This window comes from Peromyscus maniculatus, chromosome 3, assembly GCF_049852395.1.
Source record: "Peromyscus maniculatus bairdii isolate BWxNUB_F1_BW_parent chromosome 3, HU_Pman_BW_mat_3.1, whole genome shotgun sequence".
Classification (NCBI taxonomy): domain Eukaryota; kingdom Metazoa; phylum Chordata; class Mammalia; order Rodentia; family Cricetidae; genus Peromyscus; species Peromyscus maniculatus.
In genome coordinates, this window is record NC_134854.1 from 67008435 (window position 1) to 67025783 (window position 17349).

Consider the following 17349-nt stretch of genomic DNA (forward strand, 5'->3'; position numbering starts at 1 on the left):
TTTGTTTGTGTTTTGAGAAGCATTGTTTTAAGCAAAGAACGCTCATTATGTTGCATGCAGCTGATGAACAGGGATGAGGGTATAATGACCTTTTGGATTGGAAACAGCAAGATACTAGGTGGCCTTAGAGTCTGTGGTGGTTAATCTTGATGGCCAGCATGATCGACTTGAGATGCTCCTAGGCGATTAGTGTAGCACACCCGGGGGTTTCTGTGAGGGTGTTTCTAGAGAGGAGTAACTGAAGTGGGAGAGACCTGCTCTGAACGTGGTGGACCATCCCACAGGTGAGGATAAGCAGGGAAGGGGGGCACTGCCTACAGCGGGCGTCCTCTCTCTCTGCTCCCCGCCTGCCTGCCATGCCTCCACGATGTTCGCCTCAAACGCAGGCGGCCAAACAGCCAAGCCTGAACCCGGGGAGGCCACAAGCCTGAGTGAGCCTTTCCTCCCTGAGCTCTTCCTGTCAAGTGTTCGTCACAACAGCACAAGAGCCACTACCTGGTGGAGCAAAGGTGCGATCGGCTCAGGCTGAAGACAGCACGGGACAGCAGGAAATTTAACCAGCAAATCCAGACACTGTCTCCCCGAATCTTGAGGGTAGAGTGGGGCACGCGGTCAAAGTCAGGATTAAAGGTTCTGAGGTGCTGGTAGCAGGAATCTTAAAAGTTCTTATTAATAAAATCAAACCCCAGCCAGGTATTGGCGTGAACTGGAAGATCAGAGAACCAGAACAAGCCACAGCTAACCTCACCTGGCCAACTTCTCAGCTGGTCTTGTTTCCTGACTGGAAGCTTCTGTGTCCTCATCCCAATGGCTCTCAGCTGAACTGATGCTTGAAAGTCTGAAAACCAGTCAAATGCTTAACCAGCCCAAATGCTTCTAGTTTCTGGTCCTCACACCTTATATACTTTTCTGCTTTCTACCATCACTCCCTGGGGTTAAAGGCTGGCTTTCTGGGATTAAAGGTGTGATGAGTCACCATGCCTGGCTGTATCCTTGAATACATGGATTTCTGCCTCTGGAATGCTAGGATTAAAGGCGTGTGCTACCACTGCCTATCCTCAATGTTTAATATTGTGGCTGCTCTGTCTCTGACCCCAGATAAGTTTTTAACATTCATAATATTTCGGGGAACACAATACCACAGGTGTGTGTCTAAGAAAGACAGCCGAGCATCTCAGAGGGGCTGAGGCTGACACTGGGAGAGAAGGCAGGCCGGGCCACCGCAGTGATCCGGGGTGGATGCAGGCTGGCACTCTGCATACCAGGAGAGTAGCTGGCTTCACGTGGGGCAGAGACGACAGGCACTAATAGGAAGAACTCCCCGTGGTAGAGTCAAGGTGAAGACAACAGGTTCTCTTTGATAGAGGGTCTGTCACAGCGGAGACCTGGAAATGGGGGAGGTGAGACAGCAGCTATGGAGGGGGAGATTTAGAGAGAGGCAGAGGTACTCTGGGGTGATCGTGGCAGGCACTTAGCCCATGGATGCCACAGGAGATGGACTTGGAAGGGGAGTCTTTAGCTCCACCCAGCCTGCCCCTGCCTCCTGGGGGGATGTTTAGGACAAACATTGCTGGTGTTCTTCCACAGAGAGAGAGGAAACAAGGGGTTCAGGGGGTCACAAGGAGCAGTACGAATGAAAGCTAGGTGAGCAGGGCCAGGATTGGCAGTGGGGGTGCTGGGAAAGGGACACATGCACTGAAGGGATGAGCAGTCTCCTAAGTAGGACAGCTGCTGGCAGGAGGCATATAGAGCACAGAGCTAAGAAGACAAAGGCAGCGGCTGGGCTGAGTGCGGAATGGAGGCTTGAGAGGGAAACAGTGTTCGACTGTCACAGCCTAGAATTCAGCCATGTGAGCCAGTGACCTGGTGGGCAGAACAGAGGAGGCAAAGGAACTATGAGGCCAAGGTGGCCACACATCCTCCTGAGAGCTGTACTTGTGCTGAAAACCTCTGGTTCCCTTCTGAGACAGGGCGCAGGAGGCAAAGGAAAGAAAGCATTTGCCGCCACCGCCACTTGAGGAGCTGAGATCGCAGAGGCCCAGGAACTGCAGGGAAGCCTGCCTGACCACCTTCCTGACTTGCCACACTCCCAGAGGCCTGATGTACCGAGGGGTCCCCAAGCCAAGCAGGGAGCAGCACACGGCACAGCCAAACCACCTCCCAAGAGGACACCAGCCAGGGGAAAGGGGCCAGAGCTCTGCACCTGTCTGGGAGATGGGGCCCCGGCACATACCATGCGACCTGGAGGCAGCACCAACAGGAAAGGTCTCTCCCTTGGAGGCCTCAAGTTCAATTTGAGATGGGAATGGGAGAAGGAACAAAGGAACATTAATGAAAGAAGGGGGGTCTTCACAATCCACTATTTGTCATCACAAACGCACCCTCGCCTCCCCACTGGAGGCTAGGAGCACATTTGCACAGGGGGGCATGCCTGCCACCTCAGCACTCTGGAGATGGAATCCTGAGGAACGCAGGTTCAAGGTCATGCTTGGCTACATACTGAATTGCGGCTAGCCCGTGTTACGCAAGACCCTGTCTTTAAAGCAGGGAGGAAAGCTGGAGAAATGGCGAAACACTCTTAAGTTAAGAACACCTGCCAGCCGGGTGGTGGCGGCGCACACCGCCTTTAACCCCAGGACTTGGGAGGCAGAGCCAGGCAGATCTCTGTGAGTTTGAGGCCAACCTGGGCTACAGAGTGAGATCCAAGACAGGCTCCAAAACTACACAGAGAAACCCTGTCTCGAAGAGAGAAAAAAAAAAGAGCACTTGCTACTCTTTCAGAAAACCCGAGTTTGGGTCACAGTCCCCATGTCAGGGATCAGACAGTATCTTTTGGCCTCTCATTACCCCCACAACTGTGTCCATACTAACAAAGAGGCGCACACATAATACACATAAAGAAAAACAAAAGAAAAACTAAAGAAGAGAGAGAAATCTTTCACAGGGTACAACTCTTCCAGGTGAATCAAGGGGTTTCCAAGGATGGATTTGTTAAATATTGAACAACGCACCTGGAGAATTCAGTGGAGCTGACAAACATGTTTGCCTTGGCAAAGGGGAGTCCTGGGTCAGTCCCAGCTCCCTGCTTCCTTGGGTTTCCTCCCACCGCAGATTCAGAAGTGCCCTGATGGAGGCTGTGATGCCCATGCACTTCCGAGCAGCTGCCCAGCAGAGCCTCAGATGACGCAGCTGCTGGAGGAGGAGAGCGGCAGCGGCAGAGCTGTGGGGTTAGAAGGGCCGAGAAAACCCATCAGCTCCCGGGTCCCCGTCGTGGACAAAGCAAACTGACAGCAGAACTGCCAAATGACTTGGTCTTGAAACCCGGGAAGTACTGGAGTCAAAGTCAAGTCTGTCCATGTGAGACCCAACCCTTTCCCATGAAGCTTGAAGCTCACCACCAGGTAGGACGGCTGTGTTCCGAAAGTTATTCAGCACATTAGACAGTCATCAAATGGGAGGGAAATTCCGGGTAGTGCTAATACCCATCCTTTCCTCCTTCCTTCCTTCCTTCCTTTCTTCCTTCCTTCCTTCCTTCCTTCCTTCCTTCCTTCCTTCCTTCCTTCCTTCCTCCCTCCCTCCCTCCCTCCCTTCCTTCCTTCCTTCCTTCCTTCATGTGTTCATTCTCTTTGTCCAGTAAACACTAATTGAGTTCCTTCTCTCTTGTAGACACTGCCAGGATCTGGGGCCACAGAACAAGGAATGCGGTTGACTAAGTCTAGCAGGGAGTCACAGAGAACCAACAAGGGCAAGGCGAGGTGCTGAGTGCTATAAAGAGCGTGTGTGGCTGGTCTAGGGAACCCACTCCCAACGCTAAGGCCACTGAATAAGTTCCAGACGCAATGGGGCTGGACAGATGGCTCAGCGGTTAGAGGACCCAGGTTCAATTCCCAGCACTCACGTGGCAGTTCACAACTGTCTGTAACTTAAGTTCTAGTGGCTCCAACGTCTTCATACAGGCATACATTCAGGCAAAATAACAATGCACATAAATTAAACAACAAACAAACAAAAAGTCAGAATCAGAAAAATAAGCCAGATACAACCCCCTGCTTAGTAATACAATCGCTTAGCACCATAGTCCATAATAAAATGTTCAATGCTAGAGATGGGTGCCTACTAGACTAGTGGGAAAGTAAGCATGAAACTGAGATGAAATCTAAGACTCCGTGGTATCTGGGAACATTCATCTGCACTGGGTCTTTATTGTTTGGCTCTGCAGTTCGGCTCTCTGCCTCCTCCCTGCTTGCTGTGCATCTGGGATACCGCCCTTGTGAGCTAACCAACAGGAGGCAGCCTGACTTCCAGCCTGCGGTTGCTTGGACCAGTGGAAACTACACCAGGAACTGGACTGGGAAAAGACAGTGAAGTTGGGCACTCATTCCTCCCATGCCTTCCTCATGGATGGCCTTGACCTAACTGGGTTTTCGGCGCTACGAAGCCCGGTGGCTCCCCTCCCCCCATCCCTGCTGCCAACTCTCTGAGACTTCGTCTTGATGTCACTAAGCCCAGGTCCTGCCTCACCCTCCCTACTCCCCACCCTCACCCTTGTAAACAGTTCAGTATTGATCTTTCCTCAAATTACTTAAATGACCTCAATTGTGGGTGCTGAGACCCTCATGAATGCACATCTGGTTTGGGGTCTAGCTCATTTTTGTTTTCTTCTGTGTTTTGATAGCTCTCTATAATAACCACTTTTGGCAGTGTGTGGTCAACACACAACTCCTTATTTTCTCTGACAACCACCCCCAAATCACAGTGTAGCCCAGGATCTAGGTTTGTGCCGAGTGCCCATAACTGACTGAACTAAAGACCAAAGGTCAACTAGGCCAACCAGATGTCATATCCTAGACCCCCAGCAGGACTGTGGATCTCTGTCAGCTTTGGCAAATCAATCTCACAAACAAACCAAAACTAAAAGGCAGCTTGGCTGGGGAAAAAGAGGAGACTCAACCCAGAGTCCACTGTGCTGGCTAATCTTGGTGGTCAGCTTGACCATATCTAGAATCAACTAAATCAAAACTGCGGGGCATTCCTGTGAGGGATCTTCTTGATCACATTATTTGAAGCAGGAAGACCCACCCTACACCTGGCAGCACCTTCTGATGGCATTCTCCAGATAAAAGGACGTGGAAAAAAGAAACTGCCTTGTGCCTGTGTGCCCGTACCTGGCTGGCAAGTGCATCCACCCTGTTGCTGAGGCATTCCTCCATCTGTATTAGAACCTACTTTTGGGGATTCCAACACAGACTGGAGACCAGCAGCTCTCCAGGAATCCTCCAGGACTCCAGTGTCAGATTGGGACTGCTGAGACATTAGCCTCATGGACTGAACAAGTACAGGATTCTTGGCCTTTCTGTCATAAGCCATTACCTGGACGGCGACATCCTATAAGTCAGTCTAGTGAACCCCCCAATAGATGCAGATGTGTGTATTCATTCTATCAGTTTTGTTTCTTTAGTGAATCCTGACTAATACAACTACCTCCTGCCCCAACCCCACCAAGCCTAGCTACCTTTAAGGTCCTGGATGTTCAGTACTACAACCATGTCACCACTTCCAACCTTTAGCACACATTAAGTTTAATTAACTTCCGCTACCCACAACCAGATGACTCCTGGATAATGGTTGTGAATTATTTTCAGAAGTAGAAAATTATAGCTGGAGAATTTCTCTCCAGCTCCCGCCAAACCCTGCTAGTCCCGGAGCCCACTTATAAAATAAACACACAGACTTTTATATTATTTAAACTGCTCAGCCATTAGCTCAGGCCTACCATTGTCTAGCTCTTACTCTCATACTAAGCCCATTTCTGTTCATCTATATGTTGCCACGTGTTCCGTGGCTTTACCTGTTGCCTGTACATGATGCTCCCTGAATGGCAGCTGGTGTCTCCTCCGCTGCCTTCCTCTCCTTTTCTTCTCTCCTCTCTGTTAGTCCAGCCTATACTTTCTGTCTGGCTACTGGCCAATCAGTGTTTTATTTATACAGAGCGATATCCACAGCAGAAAATATTAGCAGGTAGATTTTCATGTTTTATCTTTACATTTGCAGCGATTATAGACTCCCCGTAAGTACCAAAAAGAGTACAAAGAGTCCTGGTCCCCTTCCCAGTACTGAAGTCCTATCCTGCACCTATAGTGTAATCCCAGCCCAGGAAACAGGGCTGTGGAGATGGCTCAGTCGGTAAAGCATTGGCTGTGCAAGCGTGAGGACCTGAGTCCTTTCCCCGCACCCACATCTAGAGTGGACCCAGCCTCTGGACGGAGTCTGACATCCTGCCAAGGTGAGACCACATAAGGACAGAGCAGAAGGCTCAAGGTGAGCATAGAGAGGACCAAGTGCTCTTATGGAGGAGCCATGAGGGTTGGACTGGGTGGGGACGGAGCAGCCACCAGAGGCAGAGGAGAGAGAAGCACACTTTGCCAGACACACAACTTTGTCATACAATGAAGACAGCATCACGTGTTTGGCCATTTATAGCATGCTACATGGAGGATATTCTTCTTGGTTAAATAGTAAATTTTTATGATTATATCATTTCCTACTGTACATATAGTCTTGTGATTCATGTCTTTTAGAAGTTTCTCTTCAGGCTGACAAGATAGACGATCAGGTAAAGGTGCTTGCCCCTAAGCCTGACGACCTGAGTTCAACTCCCAGGACTCACGTGGTAGAACTGACTTCCAAAAGCTGTCCTCTGACCTCAACAAGTGATCCATGGTATGTACACTTAGGCGCACATAAATAAACAAATATAAAAAAATACTTTCAGTGTCTCTTAGGACTTCATCTGGGACCAAAATCCAGTGTCTTTGTCTGGAGTTGGAGAGATGACTCAGCAGTTAAGAACACTTGTTCTTGCAGGCGACCTGATTCCAAACACTGAATGGTGACTCTAGGGGACCTGACACCCTCTTCTGACCTCCACAGGCACCAGGCATGTGTGTGGTGCACATACATACATGCAGATGAAACATGTACACACATAAAGTAAATCTAAAACAATTTTCTTTTACTGTATTGGTCTGTATTATGTGAAAATACTCACTCTCTTGGCATTCAGGGCCATGATTTCCTATTGAGGCATCCTGTACATATGCTCTGTCCCAACATCCTCAGAAGCATATCACACACTCACCAATGCTTTCTGGATGCTTCCTTCAACCCTCAGCATGAAATTTGCTCAAATTAGAGTCCTACAACTCATCAGTAAAAATCAACACTGACTGAGCCTGACCCTAGGCTAGATCCATGGCACATCTCAGCTGTCACCCTGTCACCCTGTCACCCTTCAGAACCACTTGTGCACAGGCCACTATCAGTGCCTCCTCAGAATGACTGTGATTTTCTATGTGGAGCAGGAGGTCAGAGTAGAGCTGAGCTGAAATCCCAGGTTTTCTGCCACTGCCCAGTGCATAGTGTACACACACACACACACACACACACACACACCCTTGACTCCTGCTATAGCAGTGTTTTTATCTGCTTCAGTTCAGCATCTGTCCCGAGCAGGGAGCCTCTTCCTAGTTCTGGCTTCTCTGAGCACAGTGTGACCTGTGCGCCCTGGGCCTTGCTGGCCTCAGCTCTCTTCAACTGTTCCACCGCTCCCTACCTCCTGTAAGTGTGACCAGATGGACAGGAGTTGAATATGAGTTTGAAGGACAGGTGATCTAAGTTTGAATCTCAAATCTTGACAACATCTCAGTCATTTTCCATTTGTGTGCCTCAGTTTCCTTCAGTATTCATGTGTCTGTGATCTCCCTCACTCTGCATCTGGACTAGAGTGAGACTTAGTTTGCCAGCAGAAAACAGGGGACACTATATCCAGCCATCCTTAATCTTAGTCATAAGGACACCTGCTAGCCTCCACCTCCCTGTCTGGGGGAGGTCTTGCACATCCCAGAAGCAGGTCAGCTGCCCTACTGGCAATCCAGGCAAGTATTAATTATAAACTGTACGGCCTATGGCTCAAGCTTCTTGCTAGCTAGCTCTTACAACTTAACTCAGCCCATTTCTGTTAATCTATGTATTGCCACATGTTCTGTGGCTTTACCTGTGTGCCATCACATGTTGCTCCTTAGACTCCCGACTCCACCCTTCTCTTTGTATCTCTGCTTGGATTTCCTGCCTGCCTCTAAGCTGCCTTGCCATAGGTCAAAGCTGCTTTATTTATTAGCCAATGGGAGCAACACGTATATTCACAGCATACAGAAAGACATCCCACAGCACACGAACATACCTTGAGTCTAGTCAATCCACAATCAGGAAGCCCAATGGCTAGAAACTGGAGAGATGGCTCAATGGTTAATAACACAGGCTGCTCTTATACAGGACACAGGTTTGGGTCCCAGCGCCCACATGGAAGCTCACAACCATCTGTAACTGTTACTCAGGGTGTGTCTATTAGGGTGTTTCTAGAGAGGATTAACTAAAGAGAGAAGATCTGTAGCTAGAGTTTTCCTGCTTTGCCCACAGTCAGGACAAATCTTTGTCACCCGCCAGTCCCACAGCCACTCAGACCTAACCAAGTAAACACAGAGACTTATATTGCTTACAAACTGTATGGCCGTGGCAGGCTTCTTGCTAACTGTTCTTTTATCTTAAATTAACCATTTCCATAAATCTATACCTTGCCACGTGGCTGGTGGCTTACCGGCATCTTCACATGCTGCTGGTCATGGTGGCGGCTGCAGTGTCTCTCCGCCTCAGCCTTCCGCTTCCCAGAATTCTCCTCTCTCCTTGTCCCACCTACTTCCTGCCTGGCCACTGGCCAATCAGTGTTTTATTTATTGACCAATCAGAGCAATTTGACATACAGACCATCCCACAGCAAAGATCCACTAACTATGGGCAGCACTCTCTCAGGGGTTGAGGTCCCAGGCTGAATAAAAAGGGGGAAATGTGCTGAGCACCAGTGTTCATGTCCCGGCCTCCTGGCTGCAGATGGAATGTCACCAGCCACCTCACTGTGAACATAAACAAATCCTTCTTTCCTTACATTGATTCTGACAGCAACAAGAAAAATGACCACTATAGAGGGCGGCCCTCTCTTGTGAGACAGGTCACCTTCCCCGTGGCAGCTGGAAAGATGGCTTAACTCACCTGTGCCGAGGGAGGGAGACTGAGGGGCAAGGTGGTTCCATCGGTTTCTTTGCTCACACAGCTCTCTTCCCTCTACAATGATGTCAACGGTCCTGTCTGGAGTCTGGGTCAAAACAGAGGAGAAACTGGGGAGGCCAGGGCCACTCCCTGAGTGGTAACAGGTACAAACGTTTGTTTAATGATGCAAGGATGTGTTGTTTTCTTTTATGTTGCATTTGTTTAACTCTGTGAAGCTGTGTTACTTTGCCTGTCTAAAACACCTGATTGGTCTAATAAAGAGTGGAACGGCCAATAGCAAGGCAGGAGAAAGGATAGGAGGGGCTGGCAGGCAGAGAGAATAAAGAGGAGGAGAAATCTGGGAAGAGAGGATCAAGAAAAAAGTCACCCAGCCACACAGCCAGCCACGGAGTAAGAGTGAAAGTAAGATTACAGAAGTAAGAGAAGGAAAAAGCCCAGAGGCAAAAGGTAGACGGGATAATTTAAGTTAAGGAAAGTTGGCTAGAAACATGCGAAGCTAAGGCCAGGCATTCATAAGAAAAATAGTTAAGATTCTGTGTATTTATTTGGGAGCTGAGTGGTGGGCCTCCTAAAGAGTAAAAACACTGTAACGTTTACCTTGTGAACCTGCATCTGTTGTCGAGACACTGCAAGGTTTTCAAACTTTTATATTATTAAAGCACTTTGCATGTGTGACTTTCAAGAGCGTTTATGATGAACACAATGTGATTCTACAGAAGAAACATGTTTGCATTCCAGAAAACATGGTTATCTACAGAGACCACATGGTATCCATGGAGACATGGGCATAGAGGGGACATGGAAGGTGGGAGGAGCTGTGTCAGTGTTATGTCAGCCGCATCTCTGAGCTACTCCAAGGGACCTTCAGGGGCTGCCAAAGGGGAATGTGGGTGCCACCATGGCGCCTGTCAGTTGAGGGGGGGCACTGAAAGCCAGGTTTCCAGTGACTCCTCTGGATGGGTTAAGACACAAACACTGTCCCCGGAGAGTCCTCAGACAGGCAGGAGCTGGGGGCCCGTGTTAGGCAAGATGATCAAATGGGCAGACAGCAATGGGAGTCAGAGCCAAAGCATCTCTTGAAGAACGACTGTGGGGGTGGTCTGTGGACTCCTTCCAAGTACGGTTTCTCATGGTCACCAGAGCACCGTACAGAGATACTGCGAGCGCAGGGATGATCTCGGGTTCTCCGTGAAAGTGGGAACCCCATCTGTTCCTGTTCATTCACTCATCCTGCAAACTGTTCTTAGGAGCAAGACCTCAGGCTGTGGGCTACCAGCACGGTAATTATGCTTTGAGAAGCATGGGCCATCATCATGGGGCACACAAGAAACGCAGAGAACAAACAGGGCTAGAACAGCTGGCATGGAGGCTGCAGGAAGCCTATGGCCTGGACAGAACCCAGGAAACACAGCTGAGCTAAAGCCTGGAAGAGGAACGGGGCTTGGCTGGCTAGTGCAGCTGGCCAGCAGAACTGTGTGGCGTCTGGTATGGGAAGCTCTCAGCAAGGAGGGGTAGAGGAAGCCTGGGCTGGAGCACAGGCACACTGAAGATCATGGAGGTAAGACTAGACCGGTGGCTTTTTATACCATTGGTATAACAGCATTCAGCCCTTTAACCTGCCGAAAGAAAAAGTGGTCAACGATGGTTTGGGATTGCGTCCATGGAATGATGTGGAAGAAGGCTGGTAAAGAGAGCGCCAACCCTCCCGATCTCACACCTGACTTGGGAGGTGCGGCAGACTGCGAATGAGCTGCGTTTCAGTGCCATGGGGTTTCATGAATGCTATGCCTGAGGAAGGAGTGGCAGACAGCAAGCATGATGCCAAGGTCTTTACCTTAAAAGGCATGTTGATTTTGGCATGGTGGGGGATTACAGGAGAGACCTGAAGGGAGAAGGAAACACTTGGCTTTCACCCGTCAGGTTCATTATGCTGGAGAGCAAGAATACATAAACGTGAGCAGACTGGCATGGGATGCAGAGGGTGAAGCGCCCTGGGACAGAGGCAGGATCATTAGCACAAATACATGTGGCACCATGAGCAGGAAAGACTAGCGTGGGGAGAATGCCAGAAAACAAGACGGCAAATGTGTGATACACACATCCCCAGCCTCCCCTCTGTGCTCAGAGAAGACGATGCTAATAAATCACAGCCTTCTTTCTCTCAGAACCCAGTGCTGTACGAGGCAAAGGCAAAGGCTGTATAGGAGATCTGGTTAACACTATCAAATGGTGCAGCAAGACCCAACTGGGTAAGTCTGAAGTAGGCTCCTGGGACTGACATCTGGGAGTCACTGATCCCTTTCCACCTTCTTTTTCAGAAATGGGGGAGGAGAGCATGTGTTTGTGCACGTGTGTGCAGGTACACACATGGAGGGCAGAGGCTGATGTCAGCTCCCTTCCTCCGTCATTTTTATTTATTTGAGACAAGATCTCTCACTGAATCTTAAAGCCATGGATTTGGCTAGACTGGCTGGCCAGCAAACCTGTTGGGGATCTCTAGCTCGGGGCCTCACTCCTCCGTCTCCAGACCCAACCCTCAGAAAGACCCCCAGAGTCAGCCCCTCCCCCAGGGCTGCTCAGACCATGCCTACAGGCTATTTAAGACCTGGTCGCCAGACCTGTGCTCTCTCTCCTGCCTTCCTGGGAGTCACCCGGGAGATGCTTTGCTCTGCTCAGATTAAACCTGGATTTATTAATTTGGCCGGATCTGACTTATTGCATCGGCAGTGTTACTCACAACCAGGAGATTTCAACTTTTTGAAAGCCACGGAGCCTTCTGTCTCCTTGTCCAGCTCTGTGAATACAGGCCCGTGTCAACATGCCTGGCTTTCACACGCTGCTGGGGATGGAACTCAGGCCCTGTGCTTGCTCAGCAGACACTTTACCTCCTGAGCCATCTTCCCAGCCCCTAGAAACCATTGTTTTTAATGCTATATTTTTTAATGCTAAAAATATTTGTTTTAATGTTCTAGCTTTATTTTCTTTTATAAACATAAGCATGCAAAATTGGACGTACTGAATATCACAAAGTTAATGAGTCCCCTGTAGTTTGCCAACACTGGTAACACTTTGCTGCGTCTTTCCTTAGACACAAGCCAATGCATGGCAGCAAAGGTACCAGATGCCAATGCATGGCTGCAAAGGTACCAGATGCCAATGCATGGCTGCAAAGGTACCAGATGCCAATGCATGGCAGCAAGGGTACCAGATGCCAATGCATGGCAGCAAAGGTACCAGATGCCAATGCATGGCTGCAAAGGTACCAGATGCCAATGCATGGCAGCAAAGGTACCAGATGCCAATGCATGGCTGCAAAGGTACCAGATGCCAATGCATGGCAGCAAAGGTACCAGATGCCAATGCATGGCTGCAAAGGTACCAGATGCCAATGCATGGCTGCAAAGGTACCAGATGCACACTCTACATGCTGAGTTTTCAATTAGCACATCATTTCCAGTACCTGCCTCTCTTCACAGCTGAACAAGTGGGCAGCTTCCAAATTGATATTAAAATAATGGCTGCAAGAAACAATTTTAAAACATAATTTCCATTTAAATTTGAATATTTACTTAGGACTGATTTTTATAAGTGATCAAAATACTTAAGCAGTTTAAGTGACTTGATATAATAAAATGCACTCCAGAAACATTATGCTAATTGGCACTCCCACCAACAGAGTATAGAAGTATTTATGTGACTTCAGTTTTAACTATGCTATTTCTCCCCTTACCTAATGCAGATATTTTCTATATTTTTATATAAACACATTGATATAAATAAGATGTTTATCAGCATATACATACCTATATGTACATTTGTATATATTTTGTACACACATGCACATATATTATTATGTTTATCTAAATAACCTTAACGATCTGGACACAACACAAATGTGAATGGCCAGCATGGTGGTGGACACCTGTGATCCGCTGCTCCAGAGATGAAGGCAGGAGGACCAGGAGGTGGAGGTCATCTTCAGCTACATAATGAGCTGGAATGCAGCCTGGCTCATGAAATCTTGCCTCAAGACAAAACATACACAATGATTATTCTTCATAAATGCGGCAGGGTGTTTATAGTTCCCTTCCACAAGGTCATGATGGTAAAGGTAATGCCTTCATCCCCTGCTTAAGATAAAGGCAAAGGAAGCCAACATTTACAAAGCAAACTACTAACTTGCTACACAGCGTTTTAAAAAATGAGTCAACGAATGAGCCACTCTACCAGTGCTGATTCCACTCTTAGAGCAGCTAGCCCATTCTATTAAGTAACATGAGCCAACTTCACCAAGGAAGGAAACACCCTTAATGATGTTAATTAGCTTACCCACAGGCATGCCATTAATAGGTGGTAGAACCAGGATCCACACCCATTCCTGCCTCAGCTGCAAATCTCTGATTTCCTTCCTGCGAACTATATTCCTGGGAGGTGAAGGAGGGGGGAAGGGGGAAGGAGAAGAGAGGACTCTTGAATGGTCAGATCATCTTAGATTATTGAAAGGATAAAGTCGAAGGGGAGTCTGTTGTTCCCAGAGACTGCTCCCTGGTTTCCTCAAAGGAAGCCACTCTTACAGGTACCAGAGCTCTGGCCTGCTCCTCCTCTGGACACCAGGTTTCCACCACAGAAAACCAGCTGCTGGCAGCCTATTTCTAGTCTCTAGAGGACCACGGTCTCTTAGGACAGTTTGCACGGAGGCAGCATTTGTTCTGCATTCCAGAACCTAGAATCTATAGACCTTGCTTGGGACTGGCATTAAAGATAGTGGCATGCGGATTTTAAAATCACCTGCTCTTGAGAACTGTGATAGAGCCTCCCTAATTCCTCTGCCTCCTCCTCCAGCCCCACCCCCTACCCTAACCCCGTGTCTCCTCCCACTTCCTCCTCTTTCACCCGCTCTCTTTTGGATGTCACCAGTCTGTCTGCTGTAGTTTGGATCTAGAATGTTCCCCAAGGCTCATGCTTGAGGCTTACTCCTCAGCACATTGGATAGAGCTTTTAGGAGGTGGCCTAGCGGCTGGACACGGAGCTCAGCTGGCAGAGGGCCTGCTTCCGTAACACACACAGGGTCTGGGTTCACTAGTCAGTGAGTCAAAATAAACCTCACCTCTCTTGAGGGTGATGTCTTGGGAATATCATTAGAGTGATGGGAAGCTAAGGATACAGTGACAAGAAGAAGCTACCTATGTGTTGGTAGGAAGACTTCTGCCACCCTTTCCTCACGACCCGGGAAGCCACTTGGTGACTTCTGTGACCTACCCTGCCTGAAGTACTCGGCTGAAAGGGCTTCCCACTTTCTTTTTCTTTTTTCTATTTTTTCAAAGTGTGTGTCTGTCTGTCTGGGTCTGAACTTATGTGTCTGTGTGTTTGTAGAGGTTTGGGTACATGAGTGCAGATGCCCCTGGTGGTCAGAAGAGGGGATTAGATAACCTGGAGCTGGATCACCATGAGCGCCCGGAGCTGCTCACCACGGCTTCTCTGAAAGAGCAGTATGCACCCCTTAACCTCTCAGTGGTCTCTGCAGCCCCAGTTTTTTCTACTTTCTACAAGCTTTCCACTTCTGGCACTCATCCAACAGACATGCTTGAGGGGCCTTACCTAGGGAAGGCAGGATGGAAGTGACTCCCTTTGGGCCAGTCTCGGGGACTGCTGAGGTGGAGTTAGGGTTAGCCTGTTTCTCTTTCCTCTAGAAGTGTTTCTCTTTCCTCTAGAGCTGCTTCCCTGGGGGAAGCAGCTCACACCACTATCACACTGTGGCCCAGAGGACCCATTCTCTAGGTCATACCCATCCAGAAGCTTTCCACATCGAAGAGAGGGAATTTGACTTTCAAATTTTCTCATAAATTTAGTTATTTTTATATATTTTAAAAGTTATGACTAAAATGTTAAACCAAACCTAAAATTTGCCATTTTGGCTAACCTTCAATGTATAGATCGGAGGCACTTAATACAGTCACAGTGTACAGATGTCACCACTGTCCATTTCAATAAAAGTTCTCAACTTTCTAAACCAAAACTCAACTGATATGCAACACTGACCTGCAGTGATACATAGTTTATAATCTAAGAAATAAAACTTGGCTGAAGATCAGAGGACAGAGCCAGCCACAGAGTTAGCCACAGAGGTCAGGCAGTGGTGGCACACACCTTTAATCCTAGCACTCAGGAGGCAGAGGCAGAGATCCCCCTGAATTTCTATGAGTACAAGGCCATGCTGGGCTACATGAGATTAATCCAATCTAAAGGAGAAACAGAGCCAGGCAGTGTTGACACACACCTTTAATCCCAGCACTAGGAAGGTTGAGACTGGAAGTGATATGGCTGGGCAGAGAAAGGAATATAAAAGCAGGATGAGACAGGAACTCTGGCTCTTTTCAGGCACTCTGTCAGGCTGAGGAGTTGGTGAGGTAAGAGGTAGTGGCTGTGGCTTGCTCTGCTTCTCTGATCTTTCAGGCAAGTTTTATTTCTTACATTATAAAGAATATATCACCACACTGACCCCTGGCAACTACCACTCTATTATTTTATTTTTAATCTTTGTGTGTACTGTGTGTGAGGTATGGGAGTGTGGGTAGAGGTCGGAGGAAAGTCGGTCTACACCTTCCACCTTGTTTGTTTGGGGTAAGATCTCTTTGTCATTTGCCATTGCTTACCCCAGAGAGCTTCTGGGAGTTCTCATGTCTCTGCTCCCCTGATCTCGCTGTAGGAACCCTGGGATTGCAGACACATGCTACCACACCTGGCTTGTTCACGTGGGCTCTGGAAATCTGAACACAAGCCCTCGTGCTTGTCAGCAAGTGCTTCTTCACCCATTGGTCCACAGCCCTGCCTTCTGTTGCTATGGATGACAAGCGTGGGGACTTGGGAGAGGCAGAAGGACACAGGATCTGTCCTTTTGAGGCTGGCACATTTCACTGAACATAATGTCCTTAGGGCTCACCCTGGCTGGAGCATGGGTCAGGATCTCCTCTATTGCAACTGTGTGGATACACCATAGTTTGCTTATCCAGGCATCCCCAGTGGACTCTGGTCATTAGTTTAACAAACACTCTTTGTGCCAATGATGAGGCAAGCATGGTATTTGCCGCTGGCCACATGATTGCTGTGGACACAGTAGAGCCTGGACCTCAGAGGGGAAGCACTACTGAGCAATCATGCAGAAAGAATGTTTCCTTCTTGTTTGAAGAAATAATTATTGCATAGATTGTTCTCCACTTATGTGACCCTGACCATTTTTTAAAAATCCTTCCCATCTGCATGGACATGAATTAGTAAGCTGTGGGAAGAGTTGTGGAAAAGCTTGAAAACCACCGTGCATGGCATGAGTCTTTAGGGAAAGCAGGTTTTAACTGCAGATCTGACAGCTCTGCTTGTCTCTGGCCATGCTGTTTCTGGTTCCAGAAGAAGCCACGGCTGCAGAAGCGTCTCTGCGTGCTGGGAGGACAAAGACCCTGTACTTTGCCCATCCCCAGGGGCAATGACTCCAGTGCCCAGCACAGTTGTCTGTGACACCATGTGTCTCTGGCACATCTAGGCTCTTGACCCCCTCCCCCCTGGCTGTTGTTCATTATGAGCTCTACCAAGTTAAAACCTTTGTTTTGTTATCTGAAACAGGGTCTCAGTGTGTGCAGGCCTGCCTTCAATTCATTCTATAGGCCAAAATGGCCTTAAAATCATGAGCCCTCTGCATTAGCTTCCTAGGTGCTAAGATTTGTCTAGTTACATTGGTTTTTTTGTTTGTTTTTTCTTCCCTTTTTTTAGAAATAGAATCTCATGTAGCCCTGGCTGGCTGTGTAGCTAAGAATGGCCTTGAACTCTGATCATCCTATCTCTGCCTTTTGAGAGCTGGGGTTACAATCATGCTCCACCATGCCTGCTTCATCCAGTGCTGGGAACTGAACTCAAAGCCTTGTGCATGCCAGGTAAGCATTCCATCAGTTAAGCTGCATCCCCACCCTAAACTGTATGTCTTAGAAACGTTCTTCAGTTTGTCACAGGGCTCTGTGATAAATTCTGGAATGTGTAGTAAGGGAATAGGCTTCCATATCAGAGGACTATGGGAGGTGTCCCTACCTGCTGCCCAGAACTTCCTCAGCATCACAGGTGCTGTTTTTCTCACTGAGTATTTGACTACTGAGTTATTCGAGATCTCCCTCTTGTGGGCCATCAGTGAAGTAAAACACACCAGTTACTCTTAATAAATGTGATGAGTATTATAGGTGTGAATCA

The 17349-nt window shown here is 48.3% G+C and overlaps 1 protein-coding gene across 3 annotated transcripts in view; it reads right to left on the reverse strand.

The window, feature by feature from the left end:
- The window catches only part of LOC121827954 (uncharacterized), an 85309-nt gene that overhangs the window by 4191 nt on the left and 63769 nt on the right, over nucleotides 1-17349 (reverse strand). Inside the window, exons 3-5 of one of the 3 annotated variants that reach the window (XM_076566013.1) lie at nucleotides 3012-3220; nucleotides 2234-2282; nucleotides 802-1385 (exon numbers count right to left, since the gene is read on the reverse strand). In XM_076566013.1, coding sequence (XP_076422128.1) covers nucleotides 1305-1385; nucleotides 2234-2282; nucleotides 3012-3220 — 339 coding nt within the window. In that variant the 3' untranslated portion in view covers nucleotides 802-1304. Of the gene's footprint in view, nucleotides 1-801; nucleotides 1386-2233; nucleotides 2283-3011; nucleotides 3221-17349 lie in introns of those variants that run through there. The other 2 variants (XM_076566014.1, XM_076566011.1) reach the window with 2 other exon arrangements.